The 21,689-nt window shown below is 34.8% G+C and overlaps 1 protein-coding gene across 1 annotated transcript; it reads right to left on the reverse strand.

The window, feature by feature from the left end:
• Positions 1 to 15,375: 15,375 nt before the first annotated feature.
• LOC117403946 (PR domain zinc finger protein 8-like) lies at positions 15,376 to 21,399 on the reverse strand. The gene is made up of 4 exons (XM_034006456.3): positions 21,203 to 21,399; positions 18,775 to 19,007; positions 18,108 to 18,333; positions 15,376 to 17,422 (listed from the first exon to the last, which is right to left on the reverse strand). Exons 2-4 carry the CDS (start codon positions 18,991 to 18,993, stop codon positions 16,170 to 16,172), a joined length of 1,698 nt encoding a protein of 565 aa, XP_033862347.3. The 5' UTR covers positions 18,994 to 19,007; positions 21,203 to 21,399; the 3' UTR covers positions 15,376 to 16,169.
• Positions 21,400 to 21,689: the final 290 nt, after the last annotated feature.

Below are 21,689 nucleotides of genomic sequence, written 5' to 3' on the forward strand. Positions count from 1 at the left end.
CAATGTGTGAAAAATAATGTAATTGTATGTAAAAAATAATGTTATATCTTGTAACAATTGTAAGTCGCCCTGGATAAGGGTGTCTGTTAAGAAAGATATATATATATATATATATATATATATATATATATATATAACAAGCTATTTATTATAATATCACATTTCCAAGTAGCAACAACATACTGTATGCATATAATGAGGTACAGACAGCATACATGATTGACAGGAATTGTGCATATTGTGCATTTGAGAACCCTAAACATGTACTAGATGTTAAAGAAGTTAAGTAAAAACAATTGACTAACAACATATTAACATTTTAATCAAACATTTAATCGGAACGAAGATGCTGCTGTCAAGTCATGTTTCTTTGTGGATAACCTTTTAATATTAGTTTTGTCATGGTAACTTCCTCGCAAATAAAGTGAACAGCGAGTATTATGTATTACAAGCTTTTATCTCAAATATCCAACAAGACTATTGTAAAAAGAAGGAACAAACGTCCTAGAGAACAATGGGATCTCTGTATTAAGTGTATCAATTTGCAGTCATGTTACGTTAAGACAGAGATGTGGCAAGCCTTGTCCAAGACCAGTAAACACATAATAAGAAATGTAGCCTACATGTTGAAATAATATTTAATATTTAATTACGGTGTTCTTAATTCCTGAAAGAAAAAAAAATGTCATAGTTAACAAAAACACACCAAACCATAGGCCTAACCAATCGTTCTCCAGCCAAACCACAACAGACTGGAGGCTAGCCATGATTAATTACTATCATGATGTGTCACACCATTCAGAGAACTGCTCCTTGTATTTTTACAATAGTGCCAAAAGAAACTCATACAGAGGCAAGGTTGAAAATACTACCTAGGCTGGAACCAAGTCAAAACTTTGACAACCTGCTAATCGCACTTAACAAAACTGTATTTAACAGTGTTTTCTTTTTATGAGTAGAAGAAATAAGATACAAAAAAAAAACGCTGTTAAATACAGTTTTTTTAAGTGTGATTAGCGGGTTGTCAAAGTTTTGATTTGGTCCCAGCCCTAGTGAGATTCGCCACAACCACTAGACTACTGTACAGTAGGTACCCGCACCACGCTATTCTTTATAAAGAACACGGTTGCGTTTTACAGAAAAAAAGTAATTAAGAAAGCTTTTGTTTTTCAGTGAAAATGCCAAACTTGTGTAAAATGTATAAATAAAGTATGAAACGTGTCATTCTGTTAATGTGATGGTTTATGGGTAACTCTGTAGGTTTGGCTTTAGCTACCGTACATATATAAATATTAAGATGTTATGGGCTCATTTTGCAGTCTGACTTGCTCTGAGCATCTCCAACTGAAGTAAAGTAGATGTTAAGAAAAAGTGATTACTGTTCCCATTTCAGTTTAAATTATCCAAAAATATTTTTGGCTAATATTGTTGTACAATGCTGAAACAAAAAGTAGACAGGTGCAGAAAGTATTGGCAGCCATCTTATTGAAAATGGTCTCTGCTCAGTTTTAGAAGTCACAACCATTCCAGAATCCTGGGTTTTTATGATTGTATTGGAACCATTAGAGTGAAGATCAAGACAAAAGCCTTTCAATAATACATGTTTTGTGATGCCTGTTTTCTGATGATGACAATCTGACAACAAGGCACCTTCTGAGAAACATGTAAAGAACCCTCCCTCTTAACTGCCTGCACTCTATTCATAGACTTCCATTGTTTGAATTTATACCAGGATATTGAGTTATGTGCCCTAGCGCCATGCAGCTATGTCTTGCAGAGGAATTTTTGATCAACATGTATTTACACATCAGCTCCAAAATAAACTAATGCCTGTCTTACAATATATGGAAGCATTTCAAGTTTTAAGTTCCAATATTGGAAGCAAATATACCTCTCTGTGCAATAGCTTGTATATCCCGTCCTCAGCTGTAAAAACACACAGCACATAATGAGAACATCCGGTCTAAATCAGGAAAACATTAATTAGTACTTGCTTCCAGATTACAGTACAGTACAGTTTTGTACATTTAAAATGCATTATCTGCTGATTAACCCTTTAATTCTGGATACTATTGCACAAGCTGGTGTAATGATATATACCTCAGTTACTAGCTATGTTCCTAGCTCTGACCTCATCTATTGTTGAGTGGCAGTTCCACTCTAAAAGTTCAGGACACATTAGTGACTTTTTTTATTGCCAATTCCAGCTGACAACAGGAACATTTATGTCACAAAGAAACTGCATTTTTAATTTTTTTTTATTTTAATAATAAATAAGTTATCATTTGCTTCAACTAAAATTAGTTCAATATACGACTGTGGCGAAAAGTTTTGCATCATCCTATAAAATTAACTAATTTTGCTTCATAAAGTCGAATGAAACCTGCTGAATAATGTTATGTTAACATATTGAATTCCATACTGCTTTGTAGTTCTCCATATACTTAACGAAAACTGACAAAAATTGAAAATTGTGACATTTCGAAATCTAACATAATAGTACTACTATTATGGCTTCTGGTAGACTTTTGCAATATCATTGTCAGTGTCCAATATATTAGATTTTATATTTAATTATATAAAATAAAAAAGGAAAATGTAACTTTTAGCAGTTTGTGGGGGTAATTCAAAAAGGGATATTTGCTCATTAGAATCCGATATTTAAATTGGTATTTCAGCTTAGCAAACAACAGCACTATTATGTATTTGAAGGATCTTAAACTTAAATTGTGGTACCTTAAGCTAACCACACACTAACTGATTCTGTTGTAAAAGACACCAAACCTTTGCTGCATAATGTATTCCACTGGATTGTAGCCCGCTCTAAATGCTTTGTGATTTCACACTAATAGCAGGTTTACGGTCTAATGAGTAAAACATATATATGTTCTGTTGGGCCATGGCATGTTCGATGTATACAAGACTACCACTAACTAAGCAACAGGGAAAGAAGACAGCTGAGTGAAACTGTAGTTGTAAATGTCTGCATGCACTTCATCACCCAGAGTGTAAAGGGGACATGTGGTCTATAATGGCACCATTGAAGATGTCATCTTGTTTGTAGTTTTATAGTTGGGGTCAGAAAGACTTACACATTTAGCTATACTGCAGCTCAGCATTCACACTTTGTGTCTTTCTGCCGTGATCACAGGTAACCACCCACAGTCACGGTGGCTTCTCTTCTTCTGACTATGAATTGGGTTATAAAATAAATAATGACCTTGTTTGGAGCATTCTTGTTGACAGAAAGTAATGAGAACAAACTAATCTTGCTTCTGAACTTTTTAATGGCAAAGCATGCAGTAGGCTTATTTAAAATAATAAGGTACACTGGTCTATCCCATCAAAGAGTGCAAGCACTCTCAGCAGAATGTTTCATTAAAATGTCTGCATCATTCAGAATCTGCTTTACAGTGGTTGGCATCTTGACCCTATGTAAAATGTTTTGCTTGTTCTTAAGTTGATTAATTTCACAGTGGAGAAGGTATTAACTTAGAAAAACAGGGCAGTATAGATACAGTCAGCACTCACATGTCCGACCCTATAAAATTTTGACTACAGTGACGGTTAAACGAGTGCGATGCATATCTGATTATTTCATTTTGGACTGTTCCAGCCCTTGTCTGTTTTTTCAGGGAACACAAAAAGATACAATGTCAAAAATACATAGCTGAAAGGACTGTGTTTTAAAATAAGTAGGCTTCCATTTCGATGTACTGTAGTTGGTTTTGTTGGTAAAGTACTATATTTTCAACAAAAGACTTTTAATTCAGAACGATATGATTCTGAAAATATCACTTGCCAAAAGAGACAACACATGGACTGTAATACAGTACATACTTTTAAATCCGGTGCGTATTTTAGCAGTATGTAAAAATTCCCCATTAATGACCCAACAGCAAAATGAAATCAAAATGTTACCCATGCACAGAACTGCAATTTAACAAAAGATTAAAACAACAATAACACAGTATATGGAATTAAAACAGTATCCAAAGTCAGTATTCAAAATTGCACAATATAGTGCTCGATAAGGCCCTAATGTCACAGTTCACTTCCAAATGAAAATGCACAAAAGCAACTAAAAACATACATCACAGTATCTAAAACTGTTTAATGATTAGCTGTTTTACATTACAGTAGCTGGTCTCGTTCGCTTTGTTTTTGCTGCATTTTTGTCAGGTGAAACTGGAGGAAACGCTGTGTAACTGCACAATAAAGACAGACTGATTTGCACATGCAAGAAAAAAAAAACCGCGGGCTGTGAAGAATAATCAAATAAATTGTAACACTGAAGAGATTGTATCAGAGTTGGAAATCGCGTGTGATGGGTAAGTGCATTCATTTGTTACATTATATATTATGTTACATAATAAATAATGGGAATTGATTTGTTTCTTAATACAAGGATGGTAAAACGCGACTGACGTGTATCTGAGTGCCGTATATCCCGAGTGCTGATTTTACATATATATCACACCTGTCCTTCTGTCCTTGTTTGTAACAATGAAATGAGCAGCAACATCCAATACATTTAATTCATAAAAAATAAAAAATAAACTTGCAATTGAAACGTCTCCACCGTCCAAAATTATTAAATGTAAAAAAAAAAAAAAAAATCGGGGACTACTGGGGCTCTCACTTTTTAAAAATAAATTATTGTTTGAAAAAGCTAGTTTCGTAGATGTTTTACTAATTGCTAGATATATTAATACTCATACATACAATGTAAATACAGTGTGAGTAATAATTCTGAACATCATTTTCTCAAGTTCAGTGATCAAATTCAATTATTTTTCACAGGCTCAAGCTTAATGTTAGTATTGCAAGGCACTGTACAGTAGCCAAACCATAATGAGGCACAAATATTAAGAATATTGCTTTACGTATTGCAAAGAGCCTTCCTGGCAACAAAATAACAACAGAAAAGATAACCTACTTAAATAGCTTTTAAAACGGAAGTGTTTTTTTTGTATTGTTTTCAGACAAAAATTCAAGTTTGTGCAAAACAAACACAAATGTACCATCCAGTGGTTTAGTGCCTATATTCAAGTATACTTTTTTAATGGTTCTGTCAGTACAGTTTCACTTGATTTTGAATAAATGTCTGTGCCTCCCCCTTTTCTTTGCCATCTTTGATGGTTTAGCATTAGACAGCAGTAACACAGCACACATATAAAGCTGCATAGGTTATTTTTGAAGTAGTTTATAAAACCCTTAAAAGAGTTAAAGGAAGTATTAAATAAGAAGAAGATTATGATGGAGAATAAGTGTGACTCCTCTCTGCCCGATGAAAACACACATGAAAATACGGTAACAAAGTTATATAAAGGATTCAAAGACTTGAACTTTTCATTAAAAAATGTAAATTAATTAATAAATAATAATAATAATAATAATAATAATAATAATAATAATAATAATAATAATAATAATAATGCATTAGCTAAACTGTAATACAATATTGCTGGTCTGTTCTGAGGGGCCCATGCATCCCTTCATCATTAAACACTCAGCAGACTAACATTAAGTTTTCATTTTCAATTACCTGATGACTTCCAGACATTTCCCCCCTCATAGATTTATGAAAGCCTGTTTTGGGGTTAAAGGTTATTTGTCAATCCTAGAGCAGTAGGTGGCTTTAGTGCTTAAATGTAACATTCCGCATGTCAGTTAGGCATTTAATCATCGGGCCGATCTAAACATTTGCTTAACCATAATTGGTAGCCATTAATTGCTGGGAAAGTGCCCTTTGTTTTGCACTATGGTCATAGCCCATTTGACGACGAACAATGAAACACCTGTTGCTTGGTTATGGAAAGAACCACCTGTCAATGGTAGCACTAACTAGTGACACAAAGCTGTCAATAACAATCCTTGAGAGACTTCCCTCCTGATGGTAAAAAAGAGCAGACACCTGCCCTGTGATACTGAAGACTGAATGACAGTCGCCTCACTGCTTCCACAAGATATCAATAGGTATTTCCCCAAGAGATTTCACTGGTGAGGGCTCTATTGCTTAAACATCTGTTAACAGATGAATGACCGCCCACAGATTCTACCTATGAAAACCATGCACAAAAGAACTTTGCTATGCACACTGTATACCAAATGAAGGTTGCATTTAAGTATTGTCCACAGCTTTGTTCAGTACAGACTGCATGTGCATTAAAGAAGCAGAATTCACTTTTTTTATAAACTACTTTTATTTACATTGTAAATCTGGGCTTGTTTTGCATACCACAAACAAGAAAACATACTCATGGAGGCCATACAGCAGAGATGGCCAGGACTCTGTACATTATCTGTCTTAAGACCAAATTATTATTATTATTTATTTCTTAGCAGACACCCTTATCCAGGGCGACTTACAATTATTACATCACATTATTTTTATATACAATTACCCGTTTATACAGTTGGGTTTTTACTGGAGCAATCTAGGTAAAGTACCTTGCTCAAAGGTACAGCAGCAGTGTCCCCTATCTTCGATTGAACCCACGACCCTCTGGTCAAGAGTCCAGAGCCCTAACCACTACTCCACACTGCTGCCCACATTATGCTATAATAGTTGAATTGTTTTTAATTGTCATTGTTCTGGGAGTAAAAAATAAGTGCTATTTGAGTTTTTTTAACAAAAACAAAAAGTATAAAAATGATATCTGAAGCTAGGAGTCAAAGTTCAAACAATTTGCTTAGTGCATTAAAAACTGTGCATACCGGTAGTGGATTATTAAACATCATGAAGGATCCCATTTATTCACAGCACAGTCCAGTGTAGAATGGTTCAGTTGAAGTCAGACTCTGAAAGCAGTACATACAGTGGCTGACTTTCATATTTTTATTAATATACAGGACCATGCAAAAGAGAAAATTCAAAGCCTGTAAGGGCTACGACCAGGCTATGCATCTAGGTGTGTATATATAGCATTTTGAGTAGTTAACTCATGTAACCTAATCAAAGGTGGCTATGGTAGGATGCTTCATGTTTGTTAATCTGATAAATAGATAAAAAAAAATTTATGGAGGATGGAAAGTTACTTTACATCAACTTTACATAATTTACTTTTACTATTACTATTACTGTGGAATCCAGATACCCATTTTCATGCTGAATGTAAAACAAAACAGAAAAGCATTATTACAAATCGACCACACATCAAATGTTGAGTCACAGATTTTTAGAGAGAGAAATACTCGGGATTGCTCATAAAATAAGAAGTAATTTATGACAGTGATTCTGATTCCAGTTTCAATACAACAGATAAGCTCAATCTGATGTTTATTTAAGGCATTTTTAAATGTTTATTTTTATGATGTGTATTCTCTGCATCTGATAGACGTGTTGTCTTAGGTCAGTATTTTAAGTAGCAATCTATGCCCTTCTCTTTTATTATAGGTTGAATAACAGGTGGCAAGGCTTTAAGGTGTATAAATCTGCAAGAATTAACTTGTCCAAAACAAACAGTCCACACACTTACTCATAAACTTTAAAAACAATTCAGTAGCACAGTTAGGCTGGTTAGTTGGCAGAGAGGCTGAAATTACTGAAGGTTCAGAGATCTTAGTTTTAGGTCAGCTATGAGCTTGCTGCCAGGGTAGATTTGCAGGTTACCATGGTTTTACCTTATTTGCACCATGCATTTACTAGATTACATTATTGCCTATGGTAAATCATTATTTCATTATGTTTTACTAAGAGTAGAAGAGGCTTGGTGGTCCAGTGGTTAAAGGGGCTTGTTACCAGGAAGTTCCAGGTTCAATCCCAGCCACTGACTCACTGTGTGTTACACACTGTGTATGACCCTGAGCAACTCAAACCCCGTCTTGTGCTCCGTCCTTCTGTAAGTCGCTTTGGATAAAGGTGTCTGCTAAATGACTAAATAATAATAATAATAATAATAATAATAATAATAATAATAATAATAATAATAATAATAATAAACGAGGACTGAAGTTCACTCAAGTGGGTTGTAGCTAACAAAATACTTTAATAAATATGACTTGTACGTTTCCATTCGCAATATAGGTCTTAAATGCATATTTCGAAAGACAGAATGATATTGCAAACATGTTAGGTGTCTTTGGGGTCAAGCAGCTTACTGGCTGCAGTTATTAGGGCAAGCAGCTGATTGGTTACTGACATAAAGAAGGTCTTAAAGGGGTGGAGACAATTTTACTCTCCAGGTGAAATGACTATGAAAGTGAAAGGCTATCTGAAAGCAAGGCTTGCAAACAGAGATTTTAACCTAGTGGAGTACCAGATATCATGTTTTAAATTGAGAATACGTAGTAGCATATATCGTGTTTTAAATTGAGAATATAAATCCTTCAATTTTGATTTGAGACCTATATAGTGAATAGACATGCCAGGTGAAAAATTATGTTATTATTTGTGAGCTACAATCATTTGAAGAATTGACTCCAGTGCTCCAGTTTTATTTTTCATGTATTTATTTATATATATTTTTGTTTGTTTTAAAAAAAAAAAGTTTCAAATGTTCCATTTGCTTTGCCCTGGTGTATATATGCTTATTGAATATCTTCCTATGTGTGTCTATCTGTTAAGCCTGATTTATTTAGGTCAGTATTGAGGCAAGCTAGTAACATAATTAAAGCTCAAACTACGTTTGCCTGCGTTTTCATTATCCGATCTGTGGACAGGTAGATTACTTCATTTTTCTGTGCTTTCAATCCCCTTCAATAAACACTGCATTCCAAACTAAAGAAACACACTTCATGAGTTATTGCTATTCATAAAACACATCTCTGAGCATGTTTCCTGGTACTGTAAATCTGCATACCCACTGTTTATGCAATATATAAAGGTTAACTGAGAACACATTGGATAGACATCTCAACAGTGGAAGATTAGTTTGGTGTAGTTTTACATCCGATTTCCTACAGTTGTATTTTTACCTCAGGGACAGATCTAACTAAAGGATTGTGTGGCAGTAAATAAAGGAATGTCCTCTGCCGGATGACACATATCCTGGATGATGGACAAGCCTCTAACTTGATCTCAGGTCATGCCAAAGTTTTGCACCCCACGAGATAACTATGGATGACAACCTTAAACATTGCTCTGTGACCTGAGCTTGCATTCTCCTGTCCTCTAATGACAATGGCACATGTCACTGTTACTATTATCTAGACTAAAACAGAGCCCTGTTCTGAACAGCAAAGTCTCACTCATCTGGCGTGACTCTCTCATTTCAGGAACTTTTTGGACTCTTTACTCTTCAATGCAAGCACATGACCATTCATTTTAATGTCTTCACAAATTTTCAGTGAGTATTTTTTTTTTCTAACAAAATAGCAAAATACATGACTCAACAACAACGAAACTGCTCCTTCCCTCAAATAGTTTAGTTAGAAGCTACCGGTTAAATGAACTAACAAAACAATGTATTAGCTACAATGCAGATGATTTAACCCTTAGGGACGGTACACCCCAATTATGTTTTTATCTTCTCTGGGCAGGGATCTTGTAATAATTAGTAAATCCAGAGTCGCTTGTATAACTTCTAATCCATTTCAGCTTGCAACTTCATATTTTTAGTATTATGAAAACTTCGGGCAAAATCTATCGGCACCCTTCACTTTGACCTGTGAGCTAAGATGGCTGCCATATTGGGGGTCTTACAACTTTTTGTTTTCCTAATGATAAATACCCAGCGCTTTGAGATAGTGTGGCTTTATACTTGCTGCACAGATGTATTCTGTGATACTCTAAGTCAAGGTTGATCATGTCATACAATAAAAATGAACCCTTGCATGCTTGTTATTTTACAAGGCACCAGTGATATTTTATTTAGTATTATTAACAGTATTTAGGGTTACCATATGACTCCATGTTCACCGAGGCACTTCAGTTCAGGCTTTTCAACTCACACCGCAGTGCATTCTGGTACATTTTCACTTGTTTCTTTTCTTTAAGAGAAGTAGGACTACACTTACCAGAATGCATAGGGGGACAATATGCGTAGAACAAATGTAAATGAATGTATATTGGAAATTCCATACATTTAATCTAATGGCATATCACACTGATTTATGGAGGCTTTTAATTGTTTATTCACGTTTACCTTTAAAAGCTATAACATGGCTAGGCCACAAACATTTCTAATGTAGTAAAAAGTACAGAAAGCTAAGCATGTAAATAAAAGCGTCTGTTAGAGTGAGAGGCAGGTTGTCTTTACAGCAGGGCTCTGTGTAAATGTGTTCCTGTCAACCAGAAAGAAGATTAAAGTTTACTGTACATCAAAATAGTCTGCAGAACTTGTCGAATGTTTGATATATTTAGTGTTTTGAGTGGTTAAATAATGTAACCTAATCAGGGGTGGCTGTGGTGGGATGCTTCATATTCTTTAATCTGACATCCAGTTTTTTTAATGGAAGATGGAAAGTTTGTTTACACTAACTTCATCGCATCCTTCACTTTTACTCCTACAGTGGAATCCAGAGACTCCTGCTTGCTTGCCTCTTATATTTCAAGAGATGACAGACAAGTATATTTCATATTGGATATATTTTATTGAAGCATTAGTGAACAACCATTTATTTTTATAACATAATCAAACCTGGATGGAATCCTGTTGTGAATGTCATACAGTATTGCATGTGCTTCTGTGTGAATACAAGTCCCTTCATTCCTCTGAAAGGCAGGAATAGACAACCTGGAAATGATGGCTTACCAGCTCCATCTCAAACTGCACTGTCGAAGATGGATGGTTTCCCGATGTTCAGCGCACAAACTGTTACTATTTATTTAGCAGACACCTTTATCCAAGGCAACTTACAGAGACTAGGGTGTGTGAACTATGCATCAGCTGCAGAGTCACTTACAACAGCGTCTCACCTGAAAGACAGAGCACAAGGAGGTTAAGTGACTTGCTCAGGGTCACACAGTGAGTCAGTGAGTGAGCCGGGATTTGAACCAGGGACCTCCTCCTCTCGGCTAGCAGTTCAGGACCTGTTTGACTCTGTTAAGACTTTTCTCAGATGTATTTCTCCGCAATCTCCCCGCTCCCCTCCCCCCCCCCCCCCCCCCCCCCTCCGGAGTTCCTTAAAGGACTTGGGTGATTAACATTGAGGAATGGTCACCATGACAACACCAAATTAAAACATGTTGCTATTTTTGGTGTATTTAAACTTTATTGTACAACAAACCATAAACAAAACTATAGGCAGCAAAACCAAAATGGCAATTTGGGCAGAGATGATAACAGCCCTTAAAGAGGGATTTACAGTTACAAGGAAAGATCATTTTACTTTTATGTTGCTCAGGTTGGGTTGAGAGTAGCCAGTAGGTTTTAACTACAGTGCCTTTGTTTTATTGCTTGTTTCTTTCATATTTCTGTTCCTGTTACATTTGCTCCTAGGGTCTCTTTTCGGCAACTGGGTACTGAATGGATTGCTGTCGATGGGTTAATAATGTTGTACCCAAGTGTCCCTTACTTAGTGTTTTAGTGGGTCCACATTTAGATGATCACTTCACTTTGCAGTGATGCTACTTATCAGGCAGCAGAAGACATTTTCCACTGTGGCAAACTGCACTTCCCATTATGCACAGCTCAGGAAAAGTCCTCAAGGTGGGGGATCAAAGCCCTGGCTTTCTGTAAAGTTATACTATTAATAGAGGGATTCTATGAACGTTCTACATTAACAATATCTCTAGGATTATATTTTATTTACGATGCCCTCATTCTTATAGTGACCATAAAACTAAACAAACCACAGCTGGGTTCAAGACAGATGACTGTTGTAATTGACATAACATGCTTTTAAATATTCATAATATACCCATGTTGTCACAGAATGTTATGAATACTGTAAAGCTTGTTATGTCTATTTTCAGAATTATTATGAAGAATAATGCATGTAGTTAAAAAGCGTTATGTCAGTTTAATGCAGCTTTAATGAATGTTTTATAAATCCTGCATATCAGTTTAACATGTTGGCACTTGTAGAATTAAATATATCTGTTAGTTTCAAAAGTAATATTAGTAATGTAAGTTATAAGTAATCAATAAATCTGACCCACTGCGTTAACATTTTAATTCAACAAATTTAGATACACCTCAGGGATAACTGATATATAATTGATATAATCAGAATTATTTCCAGATGGACTGAATGGTTAATACAATATTATAAGACAGGTGTAGGAAATTAAAATAAAATATAAAATAAAAACCCCATAGTTATCTTAAATAAATAAGCTTTTCTTTTATTATAAACATAAATCTGCAGTGAACATGAGACCTGTTCGATATGTTATTGATGCGAAGTTCAATAAACAACAGTGCATATTGTGAAAGCGAGATGGCGCTGTATGAGGGGGAAAAAATGCGTTATTTCCATCTGCTTTTAATAAATATTACAATCCGTCCGAATTACACATTTTGGGAGCATGGTGTCACTGTTCAGCTATTTTTGGTATGTCTCTGTGTGGCTGTACCACAGAGCAAATAGTGTTTATAAATCTGAGGAGCAAGCCTTTAGCAGTGCATCTAACAGTATTATTTACTTTTTACATTCATTTGTTATGGCGTCTGTAGGCTTTCTGTGGAAAATGTTTTCCATTATATATGCAGTTTTATTATTTACAAGCCCTACTTTACATATAGGAAAAGTTCCAACCGAACACCTAACATTAAATAATACAGTACTTTTCGTTTGCCAGAGCGAATTAAGTTATTGTGTAAGATAGCAGCATTAATACAATTAATCAATCAAAATACAAGCCTTTGTAAACATAGTAAGTATACGTGTTTAAACTAAAGCCATACAACATAACCATTACATATGTCTGTATCGGAATGCCCTAATACTGTGATATGTATGACTATAAACGAACAAGCATGTTGTTGGGTGTTTTGCGTGCTGTTTTGCATGTACGTGTGTTGGTTTGTATTATACTTTATTTGTTAAATTGGGTTTCATCGATTAAAAAAAATCCTAGTGTCTTGCCGTTTTTAGAAAATGTATCGCATATTTTATTACATCAGCCGAAGTGCCTGCTTTAAATGAAACGAGATTAATACAAAGTAAATTAACCCAGAGGGGTTTTGAGAATGTATATACTGTAGATGAGATCAGTTCCCATGTTTAAACCTCATTAAAGCTTGAATACACTGTCAACCAGATGTTTATGGTCTTTATTACTCGGCAATATTTATTTTCGTAAGAATGTTTGTACATGCGTCTATATTCTCAAATAATTAAAATGAACAGTGCAGTCTATATGTTTTATCTATCTATCTATCTATCTATCTATCTATCTATCTATCTATCTATCTATCTATCTATCTATCTATCCATTCCATGAAACATTTTTAAATGTTTAAGCTGCCACAAAGCGCTAATTGCAGTAAACTGTTTTATTGCTCAGAAACATTTGTGAATGTAAATGTTAATTTGATGCAGGTTTAACAAGATGTCGTTTTTAATGAACGGTGTATTCATCAGTAACATGTTCTTTGATCCAAATTTAATTTCTGGTTAATTAAAATTACACGTTGTTTTCTGCTTGGGTGAAGAAAGCGCTGGGAGCTTGTTCGAAGTACAGAAGTTTTGCATTAGGGACCTGTAAAGCAGTGCAGTGTAAAAATGAATCGAATGCATTTTCTGAGTTGTTTTTTTGTGTCATACGATAAAGAGTTACTGACCACAACATGCCTTGTCCATTTCAGAAGTAGCTTATAAAGAGAGAAGGCTTCCAGTTGCTACGTTGATTTAAGTACAAAGTTATATTCACAGGCTATAATTAAGGCTGTAATTGGATATAAATAATAACAATAATAATAAAAATTAACCGGCATGTAAGTAGGCTACTATTCGTGCAATCGTCAGCTATACGATTTTACTTAAGTTATTATTATTATTATTATTATTATTATTATTATTATTATTATTATTATTATTATTATTATTATTATTATTTGTTTATTTCATTATTTACAAGCTTTTAAATTGCTGGCCAGTAGTATATATATATATATATATATATATATATATATATATATATATATATATATATATATACATATATATATATATATATATATATATATATATATATATATATATATATATATATATATATATATACCTGCTATTTAAAACATAAACCCTTCAGACTAAGGTATATTTTTCCTTTAGATTAGTAGTTTAGTAGATTTTCGCTATTGTATTCGATTCAAATTATTTAGTCGTGATTTTACTCGATTTAATAAGAACTATATTGGGCTGTAGAAATAACTATTGTATTAAATATATATAGAGATATGCTTTTCTTTAATACACGGTATCAGATACATACATCATATACAAAGTGCGTACAACTATTATATATATATATATATATATATATATATATATATATATATATATATATATATATATATATATAATATATATATATATATATAAAGTGAAATGTTGCTACAGCGTGTATAGCGCTCAGTATTCAATGAGCAAAAAAGACACACTAGCAATAGCCGCTCGCTGAGGCTTCGTTTTTTATTCCCACGTTTGAAACAGACACCCGCAGTAGCCTTGTGGTCAAACGCGGCCTAGACCTTTAAAATTACACTGTATGGATATAGCAATGCTTTCAATGACAATACACGCTTACTGCTGACATTCTTTTAAATTTATTTTGCCAAGACCAGTAGCTGTTGTTCTTCAGTTTCCAGCTTTGTAATTTGCCCTTTATTACTTTGTATTGTTAAAGGACTGCATTATCAAATGTGGGTAAAATTAAGAAAATAGTCAAAAGCAAAAAAAAAGTAAAATGTAGAATTGGCCATCTTAGGGGTTTAGAATATTCGATATGTTTATTGTATTCAGCTGCTGTATAACGGGAGAATATAATACATGGATTTAACTGGGGAGCAATACGATGCAACGCACAGATCGGATCTCCACTGTACAATTAATATTGCTATTAATCTCAAAAAGGAATCGATATCGTCAAGAAAGATATCACATAAATCATACATATATTTGCTACGGCGGGACATGACTCGTGGTAGGTTAGTCCTGCTGCTGCAGCAGCATGCATGTTTTGAGATCGTTTTATTTTTATTTACACGGTAACATTAGTATGCTATTTATTACAGCTACAAACAGGTGCTATGCTTATGTTTCTGATTCAAAAACCGCCTTACTTAGATCAGACTACCAAGATATTTTTAACCACCCTATTTGAAGCCATATTTGTAACATTAAAAAACTTCACACACATTTTAAAATGTGTAGTGACATTTATGATATATAACTCCTGTGTATTGTATTGCAGTTATGTACTGTTTGATAACCATTAATCTTCATAATGAGTATGTAAAAAATAATGCATATATAGGCATATAGGTTTTCATATATAGTTTTTTATTTGTATTGCATGTACATCGTTTTAACTCCTTGATTTGGCTGTACGAATGAAACTATTAAAGACCTTGTAGAAAAAAATGTGTCCAGAGTTACACAGAATACATGTTCATCTTTCTGTTATACACTCAGTTTACTGCTACAAAATGTTTAGATAGCTGTGCTGACATATAAATAGACTTCAACAAGTGTGGATGAAAATAAAGCTATTTTATTGTCAAAGCGTTCAACATGATTAGATAAACTATCACGTATAATAAATCTCAGCAAAAGGAAGAAACACTGTAACTATTCCTCACTGGCACAAAATATTACACGCTTGTATTCAAACAAAACAGATATTTACAATGTACTTTACAGCTTGTATTTGAAATCCATATCTATTCAGCATTACATGCACTCTCAAGTATTGTCTTGAGCCATATACCAGAATAATGTTTTATTCTAGCAACACCTTTTTGTAAAAACATGAAATATCATTAAATAAACCAATGGAATGTAACTACATCTTTATTCATTTACTTTATATATAAAATAAAACTTAAGTTTACACATATGTTTATGGTTTACCCATACTTCTAAATTATAAGTGCTTCACAAGTTAAGGGGAAATAATTACATTTTTTTTTGACAAAATTCATTTGCATACTTTGACACATGACACTTGTAAAAAGTCCTTCAGAAGGTGAAAATGTGTGCGTTCACAATGTATTTTCGAAACCATATTTCAGTCCCAGTTTCAAGCTGCGGTTAAGCAGACAGTTCTGATAAAGTTAGTTGTGTGAAGTCATGTGCCTAGAAAGGTGATGGCGTTCTCTAAAGGACTCGTTGCAGATTGGGCACTTTAGTTTCTCCTCTCGCCGTCTCTTCACCAGAGGTTCCATTGCAAATTCCTTTTTGTGGTGAGACCTCATGTGGTAAACGAGGTCAGAAGTCATTCGAAATGAAGCGTTACATTTCGCACACCAGTTCTGAGCAGGCAGACAAAGGGACGTGAAAGAAGGGGGCAAAAGAGTGAGAGATGAGGGCATCTGCAGCTGAATAGGTCCAGAGGTCTTTGGCCAAAAAGCTGTGGCATAAACGAAAGGGCTTTGCTTTGGGATGCCACTTTGAACTGTGCAGTTGCTGCTGAGATCTGAATTTTGCAGCTTGGCAGCTAAATTATCTGCTTGATAGAGTCTGCTGGATGGGATGCTGTCCCCAATGGAAGAGTGGCAGTCCACTGTTGGGAGAAGCTTAGGGGTCATCACAAGGGGTGACAAGTGAGAAAAGGACCTGCTTGGTTGGCTGAAAGCACTTTTTCTCTCAGAGGAACCACAGAGCTGCTGGGGAACCGACGTGAAAGCACTTCCCAATGAAGAGCCGTCTATGCGGGAATGGACTTGTGTTTCAGTCAAAACTTGCCTGACGTTCAGGAGTTTGTTTATCGGGCTGCCACTGGGCCGGCCGCTATCCTTGTTTTCTATGTTAGGCCCAAGGTTTTTAGTGCTTTGTTTAAGATCCGGTGAGGTTTTCTTGACCTCTGTGAAAGCACTCCTTTTGCTTTCTCTGGGTTCTGAACTTGTGGGGGAAAATATCTTCCTGTTTTTTTCCAAATCTATATAGCCTCCCCTGAATTGCTGCGGCGTGCACACTAAATCTTCTTTTGAAGTGAGCGACCGCTGCAAGTTGGCATTCCTGCTTTCCGCTAGCTCCGAATATTTTCTCTTGTTGCTGCCTTCACTTGTGATTTCAGCCTCCTGGTCACTCTTTGGAGATGATCTGTGGTTCTCTAGATCCCTGGCTAGGTTATGAAAGTCTGTGGTTGGTTTTCCTTCCTGTGAGTTTGAGTATACTTCTGATCGGCCTAATTTGGGGCTAGATCTCACTAGGTTGTGGTTAAGATGGTCACTGATTTCCTTCACATTCTCATTTAGAGAGAGAGAGCCCTGTAGTCTCTTGGTACAGCGGAATCTCAGGTGTGCAAGGAATGGGAACTCAAACTGGAAGCGCTGGTTGCAGTCTTGACAAGAATACGGAGGAGATCCTGAAAAAAACACCACAAAAATAACTTAAGACGGGAGATCAGCAAAATTTGCTGTGCTGTTTACATTTGTAAACAAAACCACTAAAGAATGTAATTTTAAATTAAAAAAAAGTGCCATTGCAAAAAAGAAAAAAAAACTTAACCATAGAATGTAAACTGGCTTTCTAAAAAAAACAAAAAACACCAGTTTTGTTTTTTTTTATTATGAATTTAATATATTTAAGCAGTATCTACATTTCAAAATGTTTAATCAAATACACAGTAATAAATGTAATGCATTGACAGATTTATCTAGATGAAACACATCTAATCTGCAATTAATTTAACGTATTTACCTATGAAAACTTGGCATAAGACCAAATTGACTGAATTAGAGGGCATGTTTACTTTGCAATATGCTGAACAGACCACTTTACTTGGCTTTGTTACAGGAGCTTAAGCGTTTTCATTTGACAATGAAAACCTGTCAATAAGTAAATTATATTAGAAATCTATACCGCCAATGTTTTGGTGCTGATAATGTCTACCACTAAACAGTATCACAGAAACTGATCTAGTCATAGCTATTAAATGAGATATATTCTTTGAGAGAAACATCATTAAAATACTTATATAAAGGACAGCAAAAAAAAATAGAACAGCATCTGAAACAACAATGTATTATATATGTAAACTCCATGCATACCTTTCATTTTTGCTTTGCTGGAACTGAGTAGAAGCAACTCAAGCAAGTCCTTGTCATACCAAACAAGCAGCTCTTCATCCTTTTCAATTCTTCTGAGAGATCTGTAAAACAACTGTTTATTTTTCACATAGGCTTCCAGATTTTGCTCTTCTTTATCCCTGGAAGACTGGACCAATCTCAGCCACATCAATCCCTCCGAGGTGCCGTTTGCTGCTGAAGTGTCCACCTACACAAGCATCAACAACATGGCATTCAGACAGACGGCACAAGTTACATACAGCGTTGATTTGTATTTCATTATATAACTTGTGTTATTAATGGATTCAAATATGAATTTTAAAAAATCTTGTCATTTTTATTCCTTCACATTAATAAATAATAATAATAATAATAATAATAATAATAATAATAATAATAATAATTTGTATTGTGTTTTAAAGGTTTTAGCAATATTTTCACTGTATATTAATTCAAAGAATAGAATTGAATACAGCGACTACAATGCAGAATGACCAATATTTGTTTCTACAGAGCCATTTATGTATTTATTTGTTTTAGTACATATCTTGGCTATATACAATTTAAGATTCATATTATCTGTTATATTTACTATGACATCTACAATAACTACATACATGTATTGATTTTGAATTGATACAAATCTTACCCTGAATATGTAAGGTGCAGTTCGCTTGTCTGTGGATTTCAGAGCAATAAAAGCTATACTGTCATAGAGAGAAGTGTGGCTCAGAACACACGGTCCAAAGATGGCATTTTCAGGAATGTCGCAGGTTGTATAAACACTGGTAAAAATATCCGTTAAACATTGTTGCATTGCCTTGGCTTCTCCACCCCAGACCACTTTTTGGGAACTGGACTCCTCCATCGTTGGTATGTTAGCTGTTCGAAAACAAAAATGCTTTTGTGAGAGACTCTCTTTTGGTCAAATGGAAACATCAGATAGGCTATGAACACTTCAAGACACTACGCGCTCACAGCTTGTTCTGAACGGTGTTCTAGTCCAGGTAAATTATTGAGCGTCATAATGTAATTCACAGGACACTTGTGTGAACGCGCTCCACGCGGTAATGTAGATATCAAATGCTTTCAAATAAATTGGATTCAGTCTTAGCGGTTCACTGCACATATCGGCGCTTTGAATGACTGTGATTTACCACGCTTTTGCAATACCGTTTTGTTTTGTTTTGTGTATTATTAATCAATATCGATAGCCTGTGGACAACTGCACTACACTACAGAATAAAATGGCCTTGATATTGCAACGTTGTCTGTGCTCCATTAACACACTGTCGTTAACAAAAAATGTTAACTTCATTATAAAATGAAGTTCTTTTTGTACCATTTTACACAACTGGAATGTTGCTTTTGAAGAAAACGTGAATATGTTATCAATTGGCGGCTGAGGACTCGTCTCTGAAACAGAAGAGCATATCGAATGGATTTCAAGTGGACTGTCAATGTCACTGATTTCATGTCATCTAACCTTTAGCTCCATTCTACAAGAGGAACGTATGTCTGCTCATTACCATAATCCAGCACTTTCCCTCTGAGACTTTAATTAAGGCAGCAAGCATAGTTAATTTATTTATTTATTTATTTATTTACCTCTGCACGCTTATTTACGGATGAAGGCGAATCTCAGTTATCATGTTAAGCATGATCTATTTACTTGTTCAAAATGTTAAGTTCATAACAGGTATTTAAACCCTTCTGGTATGAAGAAGCACATCTCTATTGAGAAAGCACAGCGTCTTTAATAGAAAATAATTCTATAGAGGAAATCTAAAGGATGCTGTGTCCACCAGTATCATAAAATAATAAATGGACATTTATTTTTAAAACTAACACCATGTGTTCGAATAATTTAAAATTAGCATTACTAAAACGTGAATGTGTCAATAAATTGAAACATTTGTTTTATGTCTGTCAGTATATGAGTTTGTTTTTTGTTTCAATTTTACTGCCCATCTGCACATACAGAGTAGGTGTTTTTTATTTGTATGTATGTATGTATGTATGTGTGTATGTATGTGTGTATGTATATATGTATGTATGCATTGTTAGTGTATCCTAATTTCAAGACGATAGATCTGATTGCTCTGTCCCTGGAATCCCAAAAACAGACATCGGTTGGGTAGCCCTGAGAATTTCAGCTTTAAATAGTGTTGACATTATCTAGCGGCATTTGGCCTAATCAATTGTTACCAATAATATAGCCTGATACAAATATAATAGTAATTTATTATGAAAACGTTCACCTAAGTAAATATTACATTTATTTAAAACTTTTTTATTTTTGAATTTTTATAATGGATTGTAATTTAGGCTATTTTATCATGCATGGACACATAACTGCTTTTTTTTTGGTTTGTTTGTTTTTTCGTTGTTGTAATCAGTGTCTATCTAAACCGTTGGTATTGTAAGGTTAATTTACGTTGTGTTGCTATGAGCAACATTGTTAGAAATGTTCAAGTGTTTTCGCCTTATCCTGTCACCCAGAGTTCTGCTATTCAGACACAGTCTAGGAAACGAACAAAAACGAGAGAAAAACAACACTGTGCTTGTTAATAAACCACAGTTACCGTGTAAAATAATTCTAAAATTGCATTTTCTCAGTTCGTGGCTCTCTGTCATCAATCATGTTATATACTAAAGTTATCACTTTCCAAAAAGTAAGCCTTAAGTGTCCCTTATTGTAAACGGTGCAGTCTCACTTGGGGCACCCACACAAAAGCTTCAATGAATATGCATTTGAAGTAAACGATAATGCTTTGGATAAATATGCACATAATTGAAAATGGTCTCCCCTATATCTATCCTCGTCTTTTTCCAATGTATTGCCAAGTTAAATACTATAGCGATCCTATAAGCTAATAACACAACCGCTGTTTATTAAAAAGCAAAGTAGAATTGTTGAAAATACATCCTTTTTTTGTATCTTCACCGGGTAGTCGTGTGCCTTTTCTCTTTCTCTGGATACAAGCAGTTTGCCGGATAAATATACTGCACGCTCTCAGTACTTTTTGTTTCTTTTAAGGAATAAAAAAAAAAAAAAAAGGTAATATTTTGCTTACCGTTGTATCGACACCAATATAATCCACAATTGTAAAAGGGTGCTTGGTCGTTTACGAGACGCCTGCACAAATGGACTTTCTCTCGCTTTCCCCTGCCTCCTGTTTAGTCAGTGCATTTCCTTGTCAGTTGAAAGTGACAGTGCTGACGACCGCCTTGTGTTTTTCGTGCGCAGAGAGAGCTGTACAGATGGACCCGATGCAGTGACTGACTGGCACGCAGACACACACTTTTTGTTTGCGGCACATAATCTGCCCAATGAGGCGTGATTCTTTACGTCCCCTCCCTTTAACTCTTCAGTAGCCAACCTTAATTTGAAGAATGGCACCGCTTTTTTGTAAAGGCTACATGCCTTAAGTTAAAGAGTTTTATTTTGTCGGTGCTCCGGAAAAAAAGGCACCCTTTTCCAATACACCCACGGTGCAGATATGCACATGTCTGGGCTAAAGCATGTGCAATTTATAACTAAATGGCACAGACAGAAACAGG

Source organism: Acipenser ruthenus, chromosome 1 (assembly GCF_902713425.1).
Source record: "Acipenser ruthenus chromosome 1, fAciRut3.2 maternal haplotype, whole genome shotgun sequence".
NCBI lineage: Eukaryota > Metazoa > Chordata > Actinopteri > Acipenseriformes > Acipenseridae > Acipenser > Acipenser ruthenus.